This window comes from Alligator mississippiensis, chromosome 14 (genome assembly GCF_030867095.1).
Source record: "Alligator mississippiensis isolate rAllMis1 chromosome 14, rAllMis1, whole genome shotgun sequence".
Taxonomy (NCBI): domain Eukaryota; kingdom Metazoa; phylum Chordata; order Crocodylia; family Alligatoridae; genus Alligator; species Alligator mississippiensis.
The window spans coordinates 37,262,551-37,283,969 of NC_081837.1; the positions used below are offsets into that span (position 1 = coordinate 37,262,551).

At 42.1% G+C, this 21,419-nt stretch overlaps 1 protein-coding gene and 1 pseudogene across 1 annotated transcript in view; both read left to right on the forward strand.

Annotated features, from left to right (window-relative positions):
- The window catches only part of NUDT3 (nudix hydrolase 3), a 50,813-nt gene that overhangs the window by 12,185 nt on the left and 17,209 nt on the right, over nt 1-21,419 (forward strand). The window contains exon 2 of the mRNA XM_006276091.4: nt 7,752-7,862. Coding sequence (XP_006276153.1) covers nt 7,752-7,862 — 111 coding nt within the window. The remainder of the gene's footprint in view (nt 1-7,751; nt 7,863-21,419) is intronic.
- On the forward strand, nt 7,914-7,977 carry LOC132245269 (U6 spliceosomal RNA; annotated as a pseudogene).

Genomic DNA, 21,419 nt, shown 5'->3' on the forward strand with positions numbered 1-21,419 from the left:
TTGGATAGAATGGTTCTTTTGAAGTCTTGATTCTTGTAAAGATGCTTTGAAAATATTTAGACTAAAAAGGACAGTTTATTTTAAAAGAAATACTTTTTCTACATTTCGAAAGGTAAGGTTCAATTAACTGTTGACAGTATAAAGCAAACAAAACGGCAATATTTTCTAGATGTCATACAAAGAGATAGTAAAATCCAGGACTTTTTTTTTTCTGGAATTGGCAGCATTTTAGATGATGGACCACTACAACACTTCAAAAAAATGTGTGATATCATTGTCAGCTTGTCGTACCTTCTGATGAATCTTGTTTCTGAATGTGACAGTTGGCTGGCTATGCAATTTCTGTTACAAACACATGGGAAGAAAATGAAATAAGAAAAATATGTCAACTCAAACCCAGAAAAGTTTTTAAATACAATTTTTATTTAGGTTTAGTAGACCGGAAACATTAGGAACCAAAGAGAAAAGCTGGAATGATGAGGATTTTATAAAAACCTCTATGCAGGGATAGTATTTCTGTGATCAACACAGAGAGAAATCATTAGCTGTGTTAGTCTGAAGATAGGCAGAAGGCAAGGCAGGGTGGCCCCTAAAAGAGTAACTTGTTTGTTCATAAGCTTTCCTAGGTAAGAGCTAATGAAACGTATGTCTCTTTGAAAGAGTTGGCCTTTAAGGTGCCACGCTGCCCATCTTCTGTGGTTGATGTACTGGTAGATTAGACTAAATTCTGTTAATGACCGTAGCAGTAAACCATCGTCTTTACAGAACGGTGCTAATATTGGAGAGAGTTTTTATTTTACCACAGTCTCTAATGCAGCTGACAATTTTAAAACTAACAATTGGGTAGAGAGAGAGCTTTTCAAACGTCTTGAGTGGAGAAAGTTATATTTTTACTTGTCTTAAGAAATGCAAACTTCCAGCTAGTAGGGTAGGGTTTGAATAGTCCAGATGCACAAAGTGGTTGCTCATGAAGTCTGTTTGTCAGAAAGATTCTTAAATTTGAACATTTCTTCCTTTGCCTTCCCTTTAAAAAACAAGTTTTTATGTTAAGTACCGGGCTGCCATTGTCCAATAAGGTATTACCAAGCAAACTTTCCTTCATTGCTATCAGTTCTGCTGTGCTTTTATTTCCCCTGGCTCTCTAAAGCAGAAAGAGTCTCATTGCAGTGTGGCAGTCATGTGCTGTGCTTGGGTTTGCTCTGTAATGGAGGGCCCTTTCTACCACAGCCCTACTTTTTGGCCAGATTGTTTGCAAGAAGTACTGTTCTCCACCCCCTTTTCACTGCAGAAAGGGACTGCTGCCAGGAAGGGAGGGCACAAATGGGGAAACCAGTTCTAGGCATTTTCTTTGTAATCCTTACTGGTCCTGATGAATGCTGTGCTTGTCTCTTACAATACAGACGTTTGATAGTAAGCCTCCATATTTTACTAAATTTAATTGAAAGGTTTGTGGCTTCTAAAAGCGTTTGTCAGAAGAGGGAGGGAGGGAAACGGAAGGAGGGATTTTGTTTTAATTACAGCTACTTTTTGAGAGTGAATGGAAACACAGCCAGGCTTTTTTCTGAGAGCCATGTGAGGCCCCTGTTCTCTGCAAGGTTGTTTGAGGAATGGAAAAAAGAGCGCTGGTTGGCTGTTGTATGGCCCTGTTATCACCTTAGCTTTATGTGGAAGCTGACTGGCTATTCCCAAAGTAAAACCAGCCTGTCCTGAAAGACAGGACTGATAATTATCAGCTGTTTGGCAGAGCACTGCAGTATCAGTAACCATTTGATTTTTCTTTTTCCCCCCTTGAGGGCAAGAAGAAATGCATTATAACTGTGCTGTAGATACTAAAGGATTTCACTTAACATTTTAATTGGTGAGAGACGGATATGGGACTGTTTTTTCTAGCCTTTCTCTTGGTGATTACAGAATGGACACAGCAAGCCAAAAATTAACCTTTAAGAACATCTGTAGAAAATTTTCAGTTCATCTCAGTGAGCCAGTAGCTTCCACAGCAGAGAGATCATTTTGTAAAGTTTCTTTGGTTGCTTTTGCAAAAATCTGGAACTCTTGGTTCAGAAATGATAATATCTTTTATTTAGACCAGCTAGGAAATTGCGAAAAAGATTATCTTTTTTCTGCAAGCTTTCGGGCCCAAAGGCCCGTCCTCAGGCTCAGGGAAAATTTAAAGATGGTAAAAAGTCCATGTAGGTAGGAAATAAACTTCGATTTTGCACAGAGGAAGCGGGAGATGGAAGTCTGTCCCTCTGAGTCCATGAGAGTGGCTTTGTGAGTTGTTCCAAGTTGCTCTTTGGTGTGCAGATCAGGCAGGATTCCTTCCCTGGAGGTCAGATGGCAAGCAGGAAGTGTAGAAATATTTCTAGTTCTTCAGGAAGTTTAAAATCCCAAATTGGCTAAAACTTGCCATCTTCGATGTTTCAGGGATGTGTTGGTAGCCATGTTGGCCTGAGACACAGAGAAATACCAAGATCTAGAACTCATGGTTCAGAAATGATACCTTTTATTAGACCAACTAGGAAATCACAAAAAATTAGCTTTTTCTGCAAGCTTTGACATTTTGGTTGCTTTTGACATTACACATGTAGGGTTCTGGGAAGAAATCAGTAAGAAGCTTTTGATTGCCACTGTTAGGGTTGGGAGGAGAAGTTGGGAAGATGCACTGCTACATCTGTAGATGAGGTTCTTTGTCTAGATCTGATATCTTTTATCAGACCAACTCAAATAGTTGGAAAAATTCTTCTTCTTTGAGTTGATCTAATAAAAGATATCAGATTTACCCAAAGAACCTTGTCTGCCTATGTGCTTAGACCAACACGGCTACAAGCAACACCCCTGATACACCTGTGAATTTTTAGTTCAGGGACACCAGCTTTAAAGGATAAATATTCCCTTCAGAGCTTTGCACAAGTTCATAAATTTCAGTCACCTAAAAGAGAGGGGTAGGGTGAAGGGTAAGATCTCCTTTGCAGCATCTTCTTGCAAAGAAAAAATACCTCACTGGTACAATAAGCTCCTGTCTGCCCTGGGAAATAATGCTTTTATTTTAATAGAGTTTGTTTGGCGGCTTATGTTCGTGCTGAAAGGATTGATTATCTGAAAATCTAAATTTAGCAGAAATGTAATAGTTGCATCTTATACGCTTGCTGGGGAAAGGTTTTTACTTCACTGGATTTTTGCACGTGCTGGTCTACCGTGTTACAGTGGTATAAGAATGATGTTGTAGCCATGATGGTCCAAATAATCATGCAAGAGGCAAGGATTTCTTACAGTGATATCTTTTATTGGATAGATAAGTTTTTTGGAAGCTTTTCTAACTTTATCCCAACTACGTAGTCGGTGAAATAAAAGATAGTCACCGTAAGAAATCTGTGCCTCTCCCAGATCTTCTGTGTGTCATTCTTTCCATTTCTTCCAAAAATTTTAAAAATGTTTTACAGGCCAATATGTTGTTTGATAGTAGGGCTCACTTTTAGTGGCTACTGGGCAGACTTTAGAACAAAGGAGGAATCTTTTGCTGGACGTGCAGTCTTGACCTGTAGCTTTAACTTTGCTGGGGGCATTTGAGTTCCAGGCATATGTTGACAAGTATGGCTCTTTAGATGTATTTTCTGTGTACATCCTGTTTATTTAGCAGAGTACAAGTTCCCCAGCTTAATTTTGAGCCAGGTCATTTTCTCTTTTAAGAACTCACGGGTAGCAATATCCTGTTTAAAGTCTTCAACTATGCCCCTGGAGGACATATTTCCTCCTTCTCTGAGGGTGTTTCCTTTTTTTGTGCTTTTGAGGAAACTGTGTGATTACAGTAAGGTGTGAGAATGACAGCATTTTCCTTCCCACTGAAGGCTGTCCTGTTTTCTGTTCTGAAGTAGCTTCACTTCATTACAAAATCATAGAAATATAGTGCAGCTCAGAATAATTTCCATGGCTTAAAATTGTTGTTCATACCTAGAAGCTGTATGTTGGGGAGCTTGGTATGTGTCAGACACCATTGTCAAGTTGGCAGTGTTATTTCTTTTATTTAAAAGCTTTAGTACTGTGACTTAGTAGCAGATACGTTATATTTATTTGCACTTGTGAAGAAATATAAGTAGATAACAGTGAGTATGTTCAGTCAATATTCTAGGGGTTTGCTCACCTGGGTTGTTCTGCAGTTAGCACTCTGAACAGAAGATGCTCTGAACCAAGAAGATAGACCTTGACTAGAAAACACATTTTCCTCTTCATTGCTATTGCATCTCTTCAATTTTAGGGAAGGAGACAGTTCTGTGTTCATCCTGTTATACTTATTCGTATCCCTCCTATTATTTGCTGACCTGAAGCTAGAAATCTCCAGTGCTGATAAGCAATATGGAGTACAAGCCTGCAGTATCATAGAGCGAGATGTTGCGATTCTAAGATGATATGTACTTAGTACATCTGAGTTCAGTTCCAGGCTTTGGAAGGGTTAGGTCCTTACGGCCCTGACCGCGTAGAGGCTGTCTGTGTTTGCTCCCACCTCAAACTTCCATATTCCAGTTAGTTGGCTGCTATTCCCCACATTTTGCATGGGCGTTTCCATTGCAGGGTATTGGGAGCTCAGTGCTGAGCCTAATGGTACGGCAGCTCCTGGACTTGCCAGGGGACGAGGAAATATATTCAGTGTAAAGGGAATTTTCAGAGTTTTTGGCTCCCTAACTCCTAGCAAGCCTTTACTATATGCAGAGGGAGATGTCTGGAATTTTATTGCTTGGCCAGATTTGGACAGATTTTCATGAGAGTGGCACTAAGGTGTGACCCCCTTTGCCAAATGTCAAGTTCCAAAATAGGGAGATAGCAGATTCCTGAGGGGAGACATTCTTCAGTGTGTGCAACATGTAATTTTTGTTCTTTAATTTTGTTTGTTTTTTTTTAGTAGCTGAACTGTTTGACCATCCTCCCCTTCTCTCTGCTCCCGCCCCCCAGTAAAAAAGGGTGTGGGGACATCTCTTGGCATGGTGAGTTCAGTCTGTTTTTAAAGTTTGGCCCAGTTTCATAAGCAGCTGGAATCTGAGGCTTAAAATGGAAGGTGTTGGGTAACCTTTATTCCAGGTGGCACTACTAGTGCAAGTGTCTAGGAAGAGTGTAGTATATTTTGTTTTAAGTGTTTGAACAAATTCAAGAAAGCAGACTCACCCTTGGTATGATGGGACCTAGGAGTTACCATCACAGCACATCCCGATATAAGCCCCTGTTTGCCTTGCTGGTTTCTTTACTCAACTTTAACTGTGGTTTGATCTGAAACTTTGCATACAAGTTGTCTACATCAAGCTGAAGATTTGCAGCTGATTTCAGCTCCTAGAATTCAGCTGTTTCAGAGCAATGCTAGAAAAATGTACCATATTATAATCCTCTGGTAACCTTTTCTTTGAAAACCCCTCTATCACTCGTGTCCTTTGGAGCAGAGACTCAGCTTGGCATAGATGATGCCCTGTGAGTCAAGGATATGTTTTTCCTGTTCAAGTGAACATCTGTCTAAATTTGGCTAAGTCTTAAACCTCTGCAGTTAGCTTAGGATTAGTAGAAATTTCATGGATTTTTAAGAGCTGAATTCCTTAAAGAGTCTAACCGCTGGGGGTTTTTCAGTCGACAGCCGAACAGAAAGTGCTCTGTAATGGCAGCTCTGGGTTGCAGCGAGCCCTGCTGGGTCTGTGTCAGGGCACTTGAACTGAGAACAAGGAGGCTATGAAAGCAACAAATAGCCAGCCATTAAGCGAGCACCATCCATTCTAGGCACTGAATGCAGAATGGGCTTGGTGTTAAAAATAGTATATGTGACTGAAGGCCGTCACAATGCATGTGCACAAAGAGGCTGAATTAAGGTTGCACAGCATCGTTCATTCTGGCATGCGTGGAACTTCTGAATGTGGACTTAGCAACTTTAATGTTTTCATGCATTTTGGGGAGGGGTATATTGTTCATATTTGAATAACATTTCGATAAGCTTTCTGGCAGAGGAAAGGAAAATGATTCTGCAGGTTGATCCGCTGGTAGGTGAGATAAGTAATAAACTGGAGGAAACCTGGGAAATCTTAAATTTTGCTTTTGGTACGGAAGCATGACTTTGACTGACACATGTGCAGTCATATTGGTGCAGAATTCCTCAGGCAAAGTAGAACTAATCTTTCATCTCTTAATACTGGTAAAGCAACACTAATACAGGAAGACATAGATTTATTGTCTTTTACAACTTGGCTTTAAAATGGCTGAGAGAAACCGTTTCAGCTGGCCTGTAACTGAATTGGACTGACGGGTGTTGGAAAGTTTCCGGCGCAGTTGCTTTGGTTGAGAGTGGTTTTGGTAACTGTGCCAGAGAAACAGAGAGAAGAAACATGATGGCTCCGAGGGGGATAAGTGAATAAGCATTTTTCACGGACTTGAAGGAACAGACGAGTTTTGTTTTATGTCTTCTCTTGTGGATGAATAGCAGCCAGATTGAGTAAACACAATGTCCAGGTATTCTCTGGGGGACTTTTCAGCCAGCTGGGATTGTGAGTTAGCTTTTGTTGATGAGAGGAGATGGGGGGGGGGGGGGGTGTGGAAAAAACAAAGCCATTCACTGTACCTCCCAGGAGTATGCTGCGGTACAAGGAGTTCAAAAATCCATCCAGAAAATACATTTAGGAAAAATGAAGTTTCTGCTACTAAGATGCTTGAAGTCTTTTCTTTGAAAAGCTTCTGTGTTCCTTTGCAAACTTGTGTTGCAATGGGAGCATTTGTATTTATCTTCACTGTCTCTAGGTTAGGGTAATTCAGGCATCTTTTCAAGGTGCTGCTTCTCTTGCATCCAGTTAAAGCACCTCATTTTACCTCGCCCAAGAGCCAAGGAACAGGAAAATTTGAGTGTTGGTCTCAGGACTGCTTTCAAAGGTGCCTGACACACAAGATAACAGAGAACGTGAGAAGCAAAGGGATAGGATTAGCCAGGATCCTTTTCAGTCAGTCCCAAAGGATGAAAGAAAGAATGGTAGATTAGAAACATCTCTCTTTTTAGCAAGCAGAGGGGGATGAAACAAGAGAGGCGATAGTGAGACTAATGTGGATGTTCTGTTACTGCATAAAATGCATTTCTGAGGTCTTCAAAAGCATAAAAGGAAGTTGTCACCGAACTTGAAACTGTTTCTCTCAAACTCTCATACTTAGCCATTTCACTGGGCAGATGCATGACTTGTGTGCAGTCTTACAGTAACAGTACAAACAAAGAGGACTCAAGTGACCACCCATGCTGCTTAAAAGATAAAATCGAGACAGTTCTGTGTCAGGGAGTTACAAACAGGCGGAGAATGTGGTAGTCTATTGACTTTGCTGCATTGCGATGCACCCTGACTGGTCAGCAATATGCGATGACATTGAGTAGCAATGATGCAGCTTCACCATGCAGATGTTATGATTGACAAATTGCTGACCATCATTTTGTATTGCTTTGGCTTAATTTATTTGGTCTTTTCCCAGCCAGTACTCCTGATCCAGAGTAGTAGTGTTTTGAAGCATTAAGAGTGGCTAGAATAGCTTATGGAATGGAGCTTATGCAGCTATCTAAATAGGAAAAAAACTGAGTCTCAAAAGGAAGAGGCAGAACTTTTTTCTTTTTTTAAGGAGGCCTAGTTGTGCTGGTTTCATTCACCTCACGTGTCTCGTTTTGAAGCCAAGCGCCACAAAGGATGCCAGTGTGTGTGCATGTATCAATTACACACCCATTTCAAAGCAAAACTAAGCCTTTTTTTTGTTTGCAGGTGCTGTTGGTGAGCAGTAGTCGCCATCCAGATAGATGGATTGTCCCAGGGGGTGGCATGGAGCCGGAGGAGGAGCCCAACATGGCTGCTGTGCGGGAAGTCTGTGAAGAGGTATGTATCCACAAGGACCAGAACTGCCTGGAATCATGTCGATACCTCTGCTTGCTTGCTTCGGCAGCACATATGCTAAAGTTGGAATGATACAGAGAAGATTAGCAAGGCCTCTTTATACTGCCTTCCCTTACTTCTCTCCCAAATAACCTGCATATCTCCAACCTGCTTGTTTTTCAGTATTCTCACACTGTTACAAGGTACTATAATTAATAATTTCAGTGTCCCTGTCAGTTCCTGTTTTTATTGTCTCCATCTTTATATCCTTGAAGGTAATAATAATTTCAAGTGTAAAGCTTGCATACATTACAGGATTATCAACAGTTCTTGAAGCATATCATCTATAAATTGAAGACCATAGAGTATTTTGGAGGCAAGTCTCTTATCCTCATACAAGTGAAATGCAGGTTGAGTAAGTGTCTTGGCATCTTTTTAACAAACTTTCATTGTATATTTGAGAGTGACATTTCCTGCATTCTCCCCCCCTTTTTTCTTTTTTTGTTTTTTAACAGTGCAAATATAAAAGCTGTCTATAATAATATGCAAGAAGCAAGGTTTTTTGTGACATCTTTTACTGGATTAGCTGGGTAGCTGGGATAGATGTTAGACAAGCCTTTGGGCCCCAAATGAGTTTTGAAGATAGGCACTTTGGCCATGCCCAGATGAGCGTGGCTGTGTGGTATGTGACATTGCAGACATGTCTGCGGTGCCACATACTGCATGTTGAACTGTTCTCCACGCTGTAAAGGAGCAGCACAGGGTTTTGTTTTGTTTTTTGTTTTTTTGACCCCTGGATATCCAGGGGTCAATAAAACCACCACAAAAAACTGGAGCAGTGCATGCGAGGGTAGCATGCACCGCTTAAAACCGGAGCTTGTCTGGACGGAGCCGTGCGGCTGCTAGCCAGTCTGTGAGCAGCAGGATTGCTGCTGCCGTAGCTCCAGGAGGCCCCCAGGATCCCAGGTAAAGCTGCTGGGGCCAGCCCAGCGCTGGCCTCAGCCTCTCCTACCCCACCCCGGGGTAACCTGTTGCGTGTCAGAGTGCATGTGGCACAGGTGTTCCCTGCGGACAAGTAGCAGCAATACAAGGTGTCCCACTGCTAGTTGTCATGGCCTTTGGGCCCAAAAGCTTGTTTATCATCTCTCCCAACTATGCAGTTGGTCCAATAAAAGATATCACAAAAAAAACACCCTTGTTTCTCGCACATTTCATGGATCCAGGTCCAAAAAGAACTATAAAGTTTAAGGTCGCATTCTGTTTGTTTGTTTGTAAAACCTACAAGTTTTATTTTAAGTTGTCTTTTGTGTCTGATGCTTTCTTTTATCTAGTAAAATATTATAATAATAAAATTCCGGGCTGTTGTTTAAACTTTTCAAGAAATGTTATTTCCGATGTTTGGTGTTTCCCCAGGTATTTGGTTTCTGAAGAAAGAATAACTTTTTGTTAGTGCTAATAACACTAAAAGCTTGACACACAATAATAATACATGTAACATGCTCATCGAGCAGATAAAATCCACATAAACATTACATATATATTTGAATGTGACGGACGTGCAAAGAGAATGCAAGGTTCTGGATGATGTCAAAGGTATAGGCCAGCGATTCTCAACCAGGATGTCACGACACCTTCGGGTACCTTGAGATCCTTTCAAGGGTGCTGGACAATATTAGCACTGGTAGGTGTGCAAACACGAATCGCAAGATAAATTCAGAGGTTTCAAATACAAATCTTTAGTGTTCAAAATGTTCTGATCTGCTGTGGTCTTTCTTTGCAACAGAAAAAATACTCTCATTTTTTCTGTAGTTAAAAACCAAGTGAATACTAAGAGCTGTCATTTTTTTGAGGTGGGGAGCCTTCATTCTAAAAAGGTTGAGAATGACTGGTATAGGCAGTGGAAGGAAATAGGAGTTGAGAAGAATGAAAATGAAGTTGATTTAGAGAGCTTCTCTTGCATGAGAACAACCGCTTTCTGTCTGAGACATTTAGATGAAGGAAGTCAGAATGAAACTATGGTCATTTTTTAAATGTGTTACTATTTTAGATCTAATTTGTCTGTACTCCTGTAATATGCAATTTTTTTTGTGAAGTGAGCTCCAAAAAAGGACTCGTGTCCTTATAACATTATCCAATAATAGGTATGGAGGATTGTAATGATGGCTTATGAAGAATTTAGGTTGCTGTACTGCGGACATCTTAAAATAGTGTTTTGGTCCATTAGCTGGAGAATATACATGATTGAACATCCAGGGTGAGAATCCATGAGATTGTAGCCATGGGAAGGCTTTTCTCTTTACTTGGGAATATTTTAGAGGGAATGTAGGAGAATTAGTACACAGAATTGTTAATGGTAACAAAAATAAATTGAGCTCTTACATAAAAGAACACGGTACAGCCAATTTAAAAGAACAAGTAATGCACTGAATATTGATCATTGTAAATTAACTATGTAGCACATGGTTAATTTGTAGAATTTACTGTTGAATATCATAGATGCCAGGGGGTGTTTAGAATTAAAAAAAAAAAAAGGGGGGGGGGGGGTTTAGATGTTCGAATGGATAACAAGCAAGCTCACAGTTAAGATAGGATTGAAAATGTTTTTATAAGGGTTATAAACCTTCTTGCTACACAGGGCAAAAGTCAACAGGTATCTGATGAGCTTTGGGAAGAAACTTCCTCCATAGGCAAAGCCTTCCATAATTGTCATGAATGGAATTTCTTATATTTTCCTCTTAAGGAGTCTAACAATCTTTCATTTAAAATAATAATGCTAGACTACATACCCCCCTGAACTAATATGCCAAATCCCTAGAACCTGTGTGCCTAGATAGAAATCTTTTAAAATGACTTTCCTATCTAACTCTTTAATAAAGCCTATGTTAGATTTTTTTTTTGGTCAATTTTTATACCAAACATTGACTTACTCTTGTCTGTAATACCCCACTTGGTGCCTTACTGTATCCCTGTAAGGGGAGGGTCAGGTACCTCTCAGGTATTTTAAAGCCTTTTTATTTTCAAATGTTTCCGCTCTTGCTTCTCCTTATGCCATTTATTTTAAAGTCAGATGAGGGTAGGGTTATGATTGCCCTCTGCCCTCCACTCCCGTTGGATATTCTGGTGGATTGGGGGTAGGGCAATTGAACTTCATACTTGGATTGCCTCCACTGCATAACGAAGCCAAGGAATTCTTTTAAATTGCAGGTGGGGCTAATATAATTGCACTTATGAATATCTTTGGTTGTACTTACCTGTCTCTTCTCACACAGCAATTCATTCACATCAATATAACAAAAGGGCTATGTGTTGATATCTTTTCTTTTTAAAAAAAAAAATCTTTTCTGGTCTCCCTTTATTTACTCTTACCAGTTCTTAGGAAGCTGATCTTTGTTTTTATTTATATGAAAACAGCATTGTGGGTCTGGCTACATCTGCGGGCCTGATGAGTGGTTGCTTCGTTGTAACGTGGCATCCTTAATGCTAAATATTTTAAGAATGCAGCAGAATACCTTTATGGCAAATATGAACTGTATTGAGCTTAACCAGGAGAGTGTCATGTTCTTCTTCGGCATAGAGTCTCTTGCCTTACAAACAAATGACTATTAATAATAATAAAGCTATTTGATATTGAAGTCAAAGGTCCATTCAGCAGATCCCTGGCTTCACCTTTCAAATCCTAAAATAAATCTGCGTTGACCCTCCCTTTCTCTGGCAGCTGAGAGCCTTGGAGGAGCTGCTCTCAGTCCATGACAGCTAAGTGGTTGAAAGGAAGCTTTGGCATGGACTCAGCTTGCAGTGAAGAAACTGGTTTGGGCTGGCTGAGATAATCCCTCTCGCTCAGCTGGTGTTCCCTTGCTCACGTGGCTTGCTGCCGAATGAGAATGTAATTCAAACTGTGGCAGCCTGCTGTGCTTGAGTTGCTCAGAGTGAAGTACCTGCCCCCTTGAATGCCGCACAACAAACCATGAACATCAACGGCACCAAAAGTGGCTGGGTTATAGGATCTGCTGACCACTGCAATATCCAGGGGTGTCTGGAGCAAGGGCAGAGGTGCAATCAAATCAATCTATCACGTGTGCTTGTGATAAAGGCACCCCTCAAACTGAATTTCTGTAAGATCAGTCTGTTCTCTATTTGGAATTCCTGGGTGACTGTCTGATCAGTGTTGCAGCTGCTTATAACTGTTTAATCCAGTAAATGTAATGGCATAAATACCACTGAGCTACATTTTTGGATTGGTGTGCTGGGGAAAGTTAGTCTTCAAATCAAATTCTAACTTGCCAGTTATAATTGTAATGTATATTACTTAGACAAAATTATAACTATACTAAATCTGAGTCTTATGTTCACCAAATGACTTATTTGCTAAAATGCTAGCTTTATTATTTTAGGGGCATAGTCTGTTACTGGACACAGCTCTTAGACTTGGAACTGTGATTCGACAGGAGCAGTGGTCCAAGGAGCAGGGTGTTTTGGAGAATTAATTGGCTGGAAACCAGGGCAATTGTAAATGGCTTACAAGAACTCGGTTCATTGCCTGAATTCGCAATGCATCAGCTGAATGGCTGTAGTATATGTGTGTTGTGATGGTGAAACGCTAGTTGGAGCTCCCCTCCTGACTAGGATTAGTCTCCAGAATCTTTTCTGGCACAAAATTATCCTCTTGCCTATCAGGTAGATTGTCTAAGCTTCCAGGAGTGTGGGAAATGTCAGTTTTTCTCCAGGACTTTTGAGCTCTGTGGCATTAAAACCCATGTATCTGTATCCTAAAGGAAGAGGTTAACATGTTGCTCCAGACACTGGAGGAAGTTCCTACATGCTTTCCCCTATTAGCCAGAATTACCAGGAAAGCTGGCCAGGCCAGTCTTGTCCAAACTAGTTGCAGTAGTACTCCTTTGAACATGCCACCTTTGCTTCTCCCATCCTAAGGGGATGCATATTAAATGTTCTGAGCATTATATGAAGCAGAAAGTAAACAGATGCTTGGACCTGAGCAGTCTTCCCTTACAGCACTTACTTAATGCTACTTGCATTAGAGTAGTGCCTAAAGCCCTCAGCCAGGATCGGAGTCCCATTGTGCTAGACACTGTGCAAGCATATGGGAAGAGATGAGCTTTTTGCCTGAAGAACTTACAGTTTAAATAGATGAAGGAAAGGCTAAGGTAAGAGTGGGTTTGTTAGAGGCATCACAGTAGGTCAGTGGCAGATTTGGGAATAAAAGTCCAGACTCAAATGTCCCAGTTCAGTGCCTTGTCTACAAGACTGTGCTGAACCTGCTGTGGCCTGTGCTGTGCCGGAGGTCAGACTTAGATGATCGTTAGATCTGTTTTTAGATTTCGTCTTTCAGGCAAAGTGGTCTGATTAGCTTTTTGTTCTCTGAAGTGCTCACATTGCTGAAAACTAACTTGCTTGTTCTAACCTCTCTTTGAGCCCCAGGGATTGTTCATGGGCTTTTTCTTACTGCCCAAGTAGCTTTCCTTGCTATTAATTCAGTTTGCGGTAACTTTGGAGCCATATCCATTAAACAGTCATTTCTCTCAGGATTTTTTTGGACAGCGTGATCTGTAGAAAGAGCTCAGAGGTTTCTACCCTATCTGAACTTGGGCTTCTACAGCAGTCAGAACACCCCCTGCCCCACCACCATCCCTTTTTTCTGTAACTGCTATATCTTAAAACTGTAACTATCCCTTTACTGGATGTTAACAGGATTAAGAATTAACTGTTTGGTCAGAACAAAACTTTTTTTTCTTTTAGACATGGTGTTCTGAAAACTGCAAAGTATCCAAAGCCAGGGTAATGGGAGATTCCCCCCCCCCCCCCCCCACTGGTGGCTGCCTGAAATCACAAGTCAAGTTGGGGAGTGGCTTTTTGGTTAGACACCTTCAACTAGATCTGTGCTCACACTTGCCTTTACATAGAGCTAGTTGGAAATTTTCCAGCAAACGATTTTGCCTCGGAAATATGCCAGTTTGACAAAACTGTTTGTTCTTGGGGAATGTGATGTTGATGATTTTCCTGCCAGCTTGCCTGCCCACCTACTTGACTCCTCAAATACTTGCCTGGCTTTCCAGGGGCCTGGTTTCCCAGGCTACTAGGGGGAAGAAGTCAGGTATTGGCCGATATGGCTCCTTAAAAACTGGCCATTGGTATCGGCCCAAAAAATCTCTGTCGGTGCACCCCTAGAATTTACTAATTAAATATTTGTGAATTTTAACACATACTATATATGAAAATGGAAAAGACAGAAAGTAACCTGCTGTCTGCACAACATGCATTTGATCTTGGTGTGGTTCCAGTCGCATTAATTATCATTAAATGTTAATTGAAATGTAGTTTGTCACACTTAACATCAGAGTATTCACATTCCTTATTTGCAGGATATACAGGTACTCAGACTTAATTCTGCGTTGAATGTTGGGCCTGACTTCAAGATGTCTCTAGTCGTAAGGTATAAGCTATACTTACTACATTCTGAAACTTCAGGTGACAAATATAAGTGCTAATATTAAATGTACTTCTTCATCTGCTATAACCTTTATTATTAGCAGAAGCTGGCCCTGGAGGGCAGGGTGGGAAGGTTAGAAGCAGTAATAGACTAAATTGGACTTCAAACTATCATAATCCTATAGTAAAATAGACCAAATGTACCTTTGCCATAAGCAGGTATAACTGTATTGAAGGCCAACAGAGTTGTCTGTGTATGACAGTGGTTAATATGATGCTTTGTATTCGGTGTGTGGTACTAGTCTTTTTGGCATATCACACAACCATTATAAAATAGCTCCCACGTCCTGCTTCAGGTTTATTTGACAATAAAAAGTAGTGTTCCAGCTACTTGGATAGTCTCTTGGGTGCTGGTCTCACTTGTCTGTGTTTGGATGTGGTGATAGGCTCTTCCCTTGCTTCTCTTTGGACAGGAAGAAATGAAAACCAGCTTTTGTCTGGAGGTAGATAAGCCCCTAACCACCATTTTTGCAGCTACCACTGCCAGTGGTAGAAGGGACAAATGCTAATAATAGGCTCTATCCAGGACTACTGCATCAAAGGCTGTTCTCCCACCTGCTGCTGTCTACTCAGGGTCGCAACCTCCCCAGTATCAGGATTAAAATGTGTCTTCCTCCCCAGTCTATTACTTTCTGACTTGGATTTAACTTCTATTCCTAAACAAATAGGAAAGCAGCAGGAAAACTGTTAGTTTGTATCTGTCTGAGGGATTGGAATCGGATTTTACTAAATACTGTCCTACTAAATACTGTCCTGTACAGTATATCTCAGCTGGGATATATTGCACTGTTTGATCTGTCCTGTTGCTTACTTCTGCTTCCTCTCAACAGATGACTTTCAGTTTCTGTCTCACCCCCACCAGAGCAGTTATGGACAAAAAAGCTTATGTGGTTGACCTGTGTAAACTTCAAGTAACTTTTACTCTAAATGTGTCTAAACGGTGCTATTTCTGTAGTGTCTGGTATACCAGATCACTTGAAAAACTCCTCTCCTGCTATACCTGAGTTTAAACTACATTTAACGTTTGTAATTCTTGTTTTTTCCATTTTGATCTCATCATGTTTTAGTTCATGCATTTCATAAAACTTTGTCCCTGAAATAGATGTCATTCTCTTTGTAGAGAAACTAAATTAGCCTGTTTCATTTCCTGGTTTTCATGCCTTTTAAAATATGAAATGAAAACCAAGCATTGATGTTAAGCGACTTCCTTAATTTCTCTTTGTTCTAGTTTGAGTTAGGGGGTCCTTCATCCATATTAATTGGTACCATGAGACACATTAAACTCGACAAGTACCTACACTTGTCACACCCACCAGCGTCTGCATCAGATCTGCTATGACTGGAGACTTAGACATTCTTCTTTGCCACAGTGGCAATAAACAGGCGTATTGAGCAGCAGCTGTCTCTGCAGATTAGAAATCTTTCTATAGCTGACAAGTGGCTGAAACATGATGTAGCTAAAATCTTTTATTACAGTTATCAACTTGAGAGAGACCTTAGTGCTCGCTATCTGGAAGAAATGAGGTTACTTTTAAGAACAAAAATTACTGATGCAGAACACAGGTACCATAGGAACACATTTTTCCTACGGTTCTCCTGATTACTGGATCTTTACTGTGTCCCCCCTCACTCCCCAAAATTTCATCTTGGGAAATGGTATGTAATACCCAGTTTGAAGCGTCTAATGAAGAGCGTGTTTAACAAAATAGGAATCTTAGGCTAAACTCATTGGATAATGACTAGGGACCTACTTAATCGCTGTTTTCTGGAGTTTGCGGAAACCAGGAAATCTGGGATTGTCTGTGAAATCCACAAAATCAACAACAAAAAAAGCTTAAAAAAAAACAACTGGCTCCTCAGTGGGAGCCAGCAGTCCTTGCTGCTGGGAGGGGAAGGCCACTGGTGGGGCGGCAGGGGGCACCATATGCACATGTAGGCATGCACATGGCTGCCAGGCAGCCTGGAGAGCAGCTCCCACAGGTGAGTCTTGTGTTGGGGCAGGGGGTGGGAAGTGAGGCCCTCATAGGGAGGGAGGGAGTTGGGTGGGGCTTGGGCTGGGGCTGCTGCCTAGCTGGGGCAGCGGGTGGGTCTTGGGGCCTACTCAGGAGTGGGACAGGACTGCTGGAAACTTGTGGGAGGGCTGGCTCCCTGCCACTGTGTGCGCTTCCAGGGAGAGGGCAGGGGGAGCATATGACACCAGATGTGTGTGCAGGGCAGGGGCAGGCTCCGCACTGTGGGTTCGGGCTCCCCGCCTTGCTGCCCTGCCCCTGGGACCTCCGTGGCCCAGCAGGCGGGACCCAGCATGGCAGGGGAGAATGGAGCCGGGTGGGGAAGCTTCTTGCTACTGCAAGCCCTGCACCGCCTGCCCGTCTGGCAACAGCGGGGGTGGCGGGACGGAGTTATGCTCCTTGCTGCTGCTGGATGTGCAGGGGGCGCCTCTCTGTAGCACTGTGGGGCTCCTGGCAGTGGCACAGAGCTTTCCCGCCTGGGCCTGCTCTGCCCTGCTACACTGGGTCCCACCTGCTAAGTTGCAGAGGCCCCGGGAGGGAGGGCAGCAGGGTGAGGAGCCTAAGCCTGCAGTGGGCAGCCCACATCCAGCCTCCCTCGGGCTCCGCTCCAGCCGTGCTGCCCATGGGGGAAGAGCAGCCGGGGCTTGGGCGCTGTTGTGGCGGACAGGGGTCTGTGGACCCAGGCCCCTGGCCTGGCTGTGCGTGGGGAGTAAGGGGCACCAACGTAGGGCTGGGGGGCTGTGGTTTGGGAGTAAGGGGCCTGGACTTGTGCCCTGGCTAAAGAAGGCAAGGGGAACTCTGATTTTAACCCCAAAATCAAATGCCAAATTCTCTAGGTATTTAGAATTTATTTATAATAGTGATTGAGGCACTGGTGGGCTTCCAAATGGCTTTAAAATTGTAAATATATCAATAAAACATTGTGTTCAATTGATACCTATATATAGAGAGAGTGGCGTTTCATGTTAATCAGCATTAATTTGTTTCTTTAATAGGAGAATTTGTGTTTTTATCAGAAGTTATGATTTTTAAACAGAGAAAACCAGGATCCCTGAATAAGTATTAGTGTTTGTCTCTCACTTAACAGCTATACTTTGCCTCTAACTTGGGTAGGTGATTGCTATGTTGTAGCTAGGATTTGAGTGTCTTTAGCTGAATCCTCAAGGTGAACGGTTAACTAGTATAGATGCAGCCTTTGAGCTTAATAGAGCAAAGTAAAATAATTGGAATTCCAAATGGCATTTTCTTCAGCTCAGATGCAAGGAAATAAAAGCTGTCCCTAGGAACAGATGGTGTTGCTGCAGGCTGCTTTTTGCATCTGACGCAAACTTATTTTCAGCTATGAAACCCGAACCTGCTGTTCTTGGAGATCTTCAACCCTTTTCCTTTTAAAAAAAAAAAAAGTTATCATTGCGTAGCACGTGCACTCTTTGTCATGAGGATTTGATATTTTGGCTAAAAAATTACCTTGTAATGATGTTAGTGTGTCTGCAATCCACTAGAATCCTCCATTTCTCCCTCAGGATAATATAGAAGCAAAGATGATGGAAAGATCTGTTTTTTAGAGCAGCTGTCACTTCGTTACCTTGAGAGACCTATGTCGTTATATACAATTTCATGCAGCATAATTTGTCTTGTTAAGTGATCTGGGATGTGGTGTAAGCGGGTGTGCACCCATCTTCTGCATTTGTGGAGTGATCTGTTTGGACAAAACGACAAAGGTAGTTCACTCTTCAGCAAGTGTAGCAGTTGCTGTACGTGCTGTTCAGATCTTATTTTGCTTAATCAAAAGATTATTGTAAAAATTTGCAATTGGCAAATTTAAGAAACATTCTTCTTGCAAAAATTGTAGTAGCTCTTGAGAGCAAGGGTAAACCATTTGCTAACAGAAATCTAAGCTGGAGTATATTGCAGGGTTCCTAGATCATATTTTCCTGTAAATTCCTAATATTATTGAGGGGGCCATCAAGGGAAACAAAGGTTTAAGATGCTTACATTGAGAGTATTTATATGATTTTGTAAAATATATCCTCGCCTAGAGATAATGTCCAGGAATGGGAGGGATGGTAAATATTCCAGGAATGCTGTTGTATGGAAACTAAAGGGTAGAACAATGCTGTTGTTTCAAGCTAGACTGGCTAAAACAGTAAAGAAAATTCCAGGGTGATGGTCACTATAAAAGCAAGTTAATATAATGTTTCTTCCTGTACCTCCATGTCTGCTTAGCAGTTTCACGGTGTTCTCTTATAAGAGGCATTCTTTCCTGATTTGCAGTTCTGCCCATAACGATTGGCTGCAGATACTGTAAAAAAAAAACTTAATGGTTGTTGTCAAGTGATGCAGAATACCTTGAGTTCTGCAAAATCAAAGTTTTAAGCAATCCTTCTAATATTTAGGGCCAATAGATCACTGAGTAAAACCTTGGAGTTCTGAAATCAACCCTAATTTGGTGTTATATAGCTTTTCTGTGTGTGACATCTGATCACGTGATAGGACAGCCTACACTAGTATGTGTTTCAGTGGAGGATACTGCATTTTGTCTTGTATCTGAAGAATCAAATGAGTGAGATTAATGAATTTCTTCCATTTGGCTGCACTTAAAAAAACGCATCGTGTATTTTGCATGCAAATGTGTGCATGTGCCTTTAAGAATGTCTCAGGGATTTGTGACTGTCTTCAGAAGCAGGAGCCGCACCAGATTTGCATAATTACATAATCCAGCATACTGCCTTAATAATATTTGTGTTTTGCAATAAGTAGAGATGTTTGTGTTTACTGGGAATAAAACCTGGCATTTACAAAGAGTGGCTGTAAGTGCTCTTCATGACTTCAGGCTGTGCGCATATGTTGTGCAGCCTCACTTATTTAGATTATGCAGGTTCTTGTATGTGGTTCAGACGAAACACTTTCACTCAGTTTTCCAGCTTTATACTCCATTTATTAACCTTCACCACAAATTTATGCTACTTTGAGCCCATATAAACAAAAGATGCTTTCTGTTCTTTGCATACCTTTTTTGGATGGAGCATTCCAAATGCAGACTTATTTTTTTTATGAAACGTGTTGTATAGTGTATTTTTGTAGCATTTCTCTCTGTCTCCCCTAGGGGACTGGGATTGAGCAAGATATAGGTAAAAACCTCCTTTTTGTGTATTGTCAGTACCTATTCTTTCGTTTTGGGATTTGCCAGCATGTTACGCCACGGCACTGAATCCTCTGGAAATCATTGGCTGTTGTAGACTGTAAAGTTGTCTTGGCATAGAATATTCCTGGAGAGATGAAATTTGGAGGATGCCTCTGTAGTGACTCTCAGTGCCCAAACTAAGAGCTCAGAACTCAGAGTGTTAGCCTGCCGAACGCAAATATGATACAGGATAATCACAGTAGGGATGATCACCTACCAACAGTCAATGTAGAGCTGGTAAAAGAACAGCTAGAGAGGCTGGATATCTATAAGTTAGCAGGACTGAATGAGCTCTATCCGAGAGTGCTGAACGAATTGGCAGAAGTCATCGCAGGGCCGCTAGCGAACCTCTTTGAGAACTCATGGTGCTCAGGAGAGGTCCCAGAAGACTGGAAGAGGGCCAATGTTGCATCTATCTTGAAGAAGGGGAGGAAAGGGGACCCAGGGAACTACAGGCTGATCAGCCTGACCTCAATCCCAGGAAAAATCCTCAAAAAATTTCTCAAAGAGTCCATACGCGATATGCTAGTAGAAGGCAAAATTCTGAAGGACAGCCAGCACGGTTTTGTCACGGGTTGGTCATGTCTGATTGATCTCATCTCCTTCTATGACCCGGTTACTCGCCACCTGGATAAGATGAGGTAGATGTCATTTACTTGGATGCTGGGAAGGCCTTTGATTTGGTGTCCCATGTGAGGCGCTCAGGGTAAAACTAGGGGACTGTGGACTCAACAGTTCAGCGGTCAGATGGGTGGGAAACTGACTGCGGGGTCAGACCCAGACAGTACTGATAGATCTGTGTCGACCTGGTGGAAGGTAGCCAGTGGGGTCCCTCAGGGTTTGGTACTTGGACCAGTGCTTTTCAACAGCTTCATCAGTGATCTGGATGTGCAGGTGAAATGCACACTGGCAAAGTTTGTTGATGATGCTAAACTTTGGGGTAGTGCGGCCACGTATCAGGGTAGTATAACGATCCAGGTGGACCTAGACAGATAAGTTAGATGGACGGACCAGAACCAGATGCTGGTCAACACTAAGAGAGTGTAAAGTGCTCCATCTGAGGAGGAAAAATCTGCAACAAACTTACAAGCTCAGTGGTGCTATGCTAGCTAGCACCATGTCTGAGAGGGACCTGGGGGTCATGATTGCCCATAAAATGAATATGAGCTGCCAGTGTGATGCTATAGTTAGCAGAGCAAACAGTACGCTGGCATGCATCAACCAGTGCATCTCAAGCAAAATTAAGGAAGTTATTCTCCCACTCTACTTGGCATTAGTGAGGCCACAGCTGCAGTACTGTGTCCAGTTCTGGGCTTCAGGAAGATGTGGAGAAGCTTGAGAGAGTCCAAAGGAGGGCCACGCTCATGATTAGAGGTTGGAGGAGAGGCTGAAAAACTTGGGACTGTTCAGCCTGGAGAAGAGAAGACTCGGAGGGGACTTGGGTGGCAACCTATAAGTATACCAGGGGTGTACATCAGGGCCTGGGGGGGCAACTATTCACCAAGGCCCCCCAGGGGAAGACTAGAAATAATGGGCACAAGCTGATCGAAGATTGCTTCAGACTAGACATAAGAAAAAACTTCTTTACTAGTTGAGTGCCAGGGGTTTGGAACAGGCTCCCTCCAGAGGTCCCACAGTCACCCACCCTGGCGGTCTTCAAAAAGCATCTTGACGCCCATCTGGCTGGGGTCATTTGATCCCAGCGGTCTTTCCTGCCCAAGTGCAGGGAGGCTGGACCCAATGATCTGTAAGGTCATGGAGGTTAGAGGCTGGAAGGGAAACTATGAAACTTTCACCGTAATTCATCCCTAAAGTGGTCCTAGATGATCTCTGTGAGGGAGGAGGCTGATCATTTGAATCGAG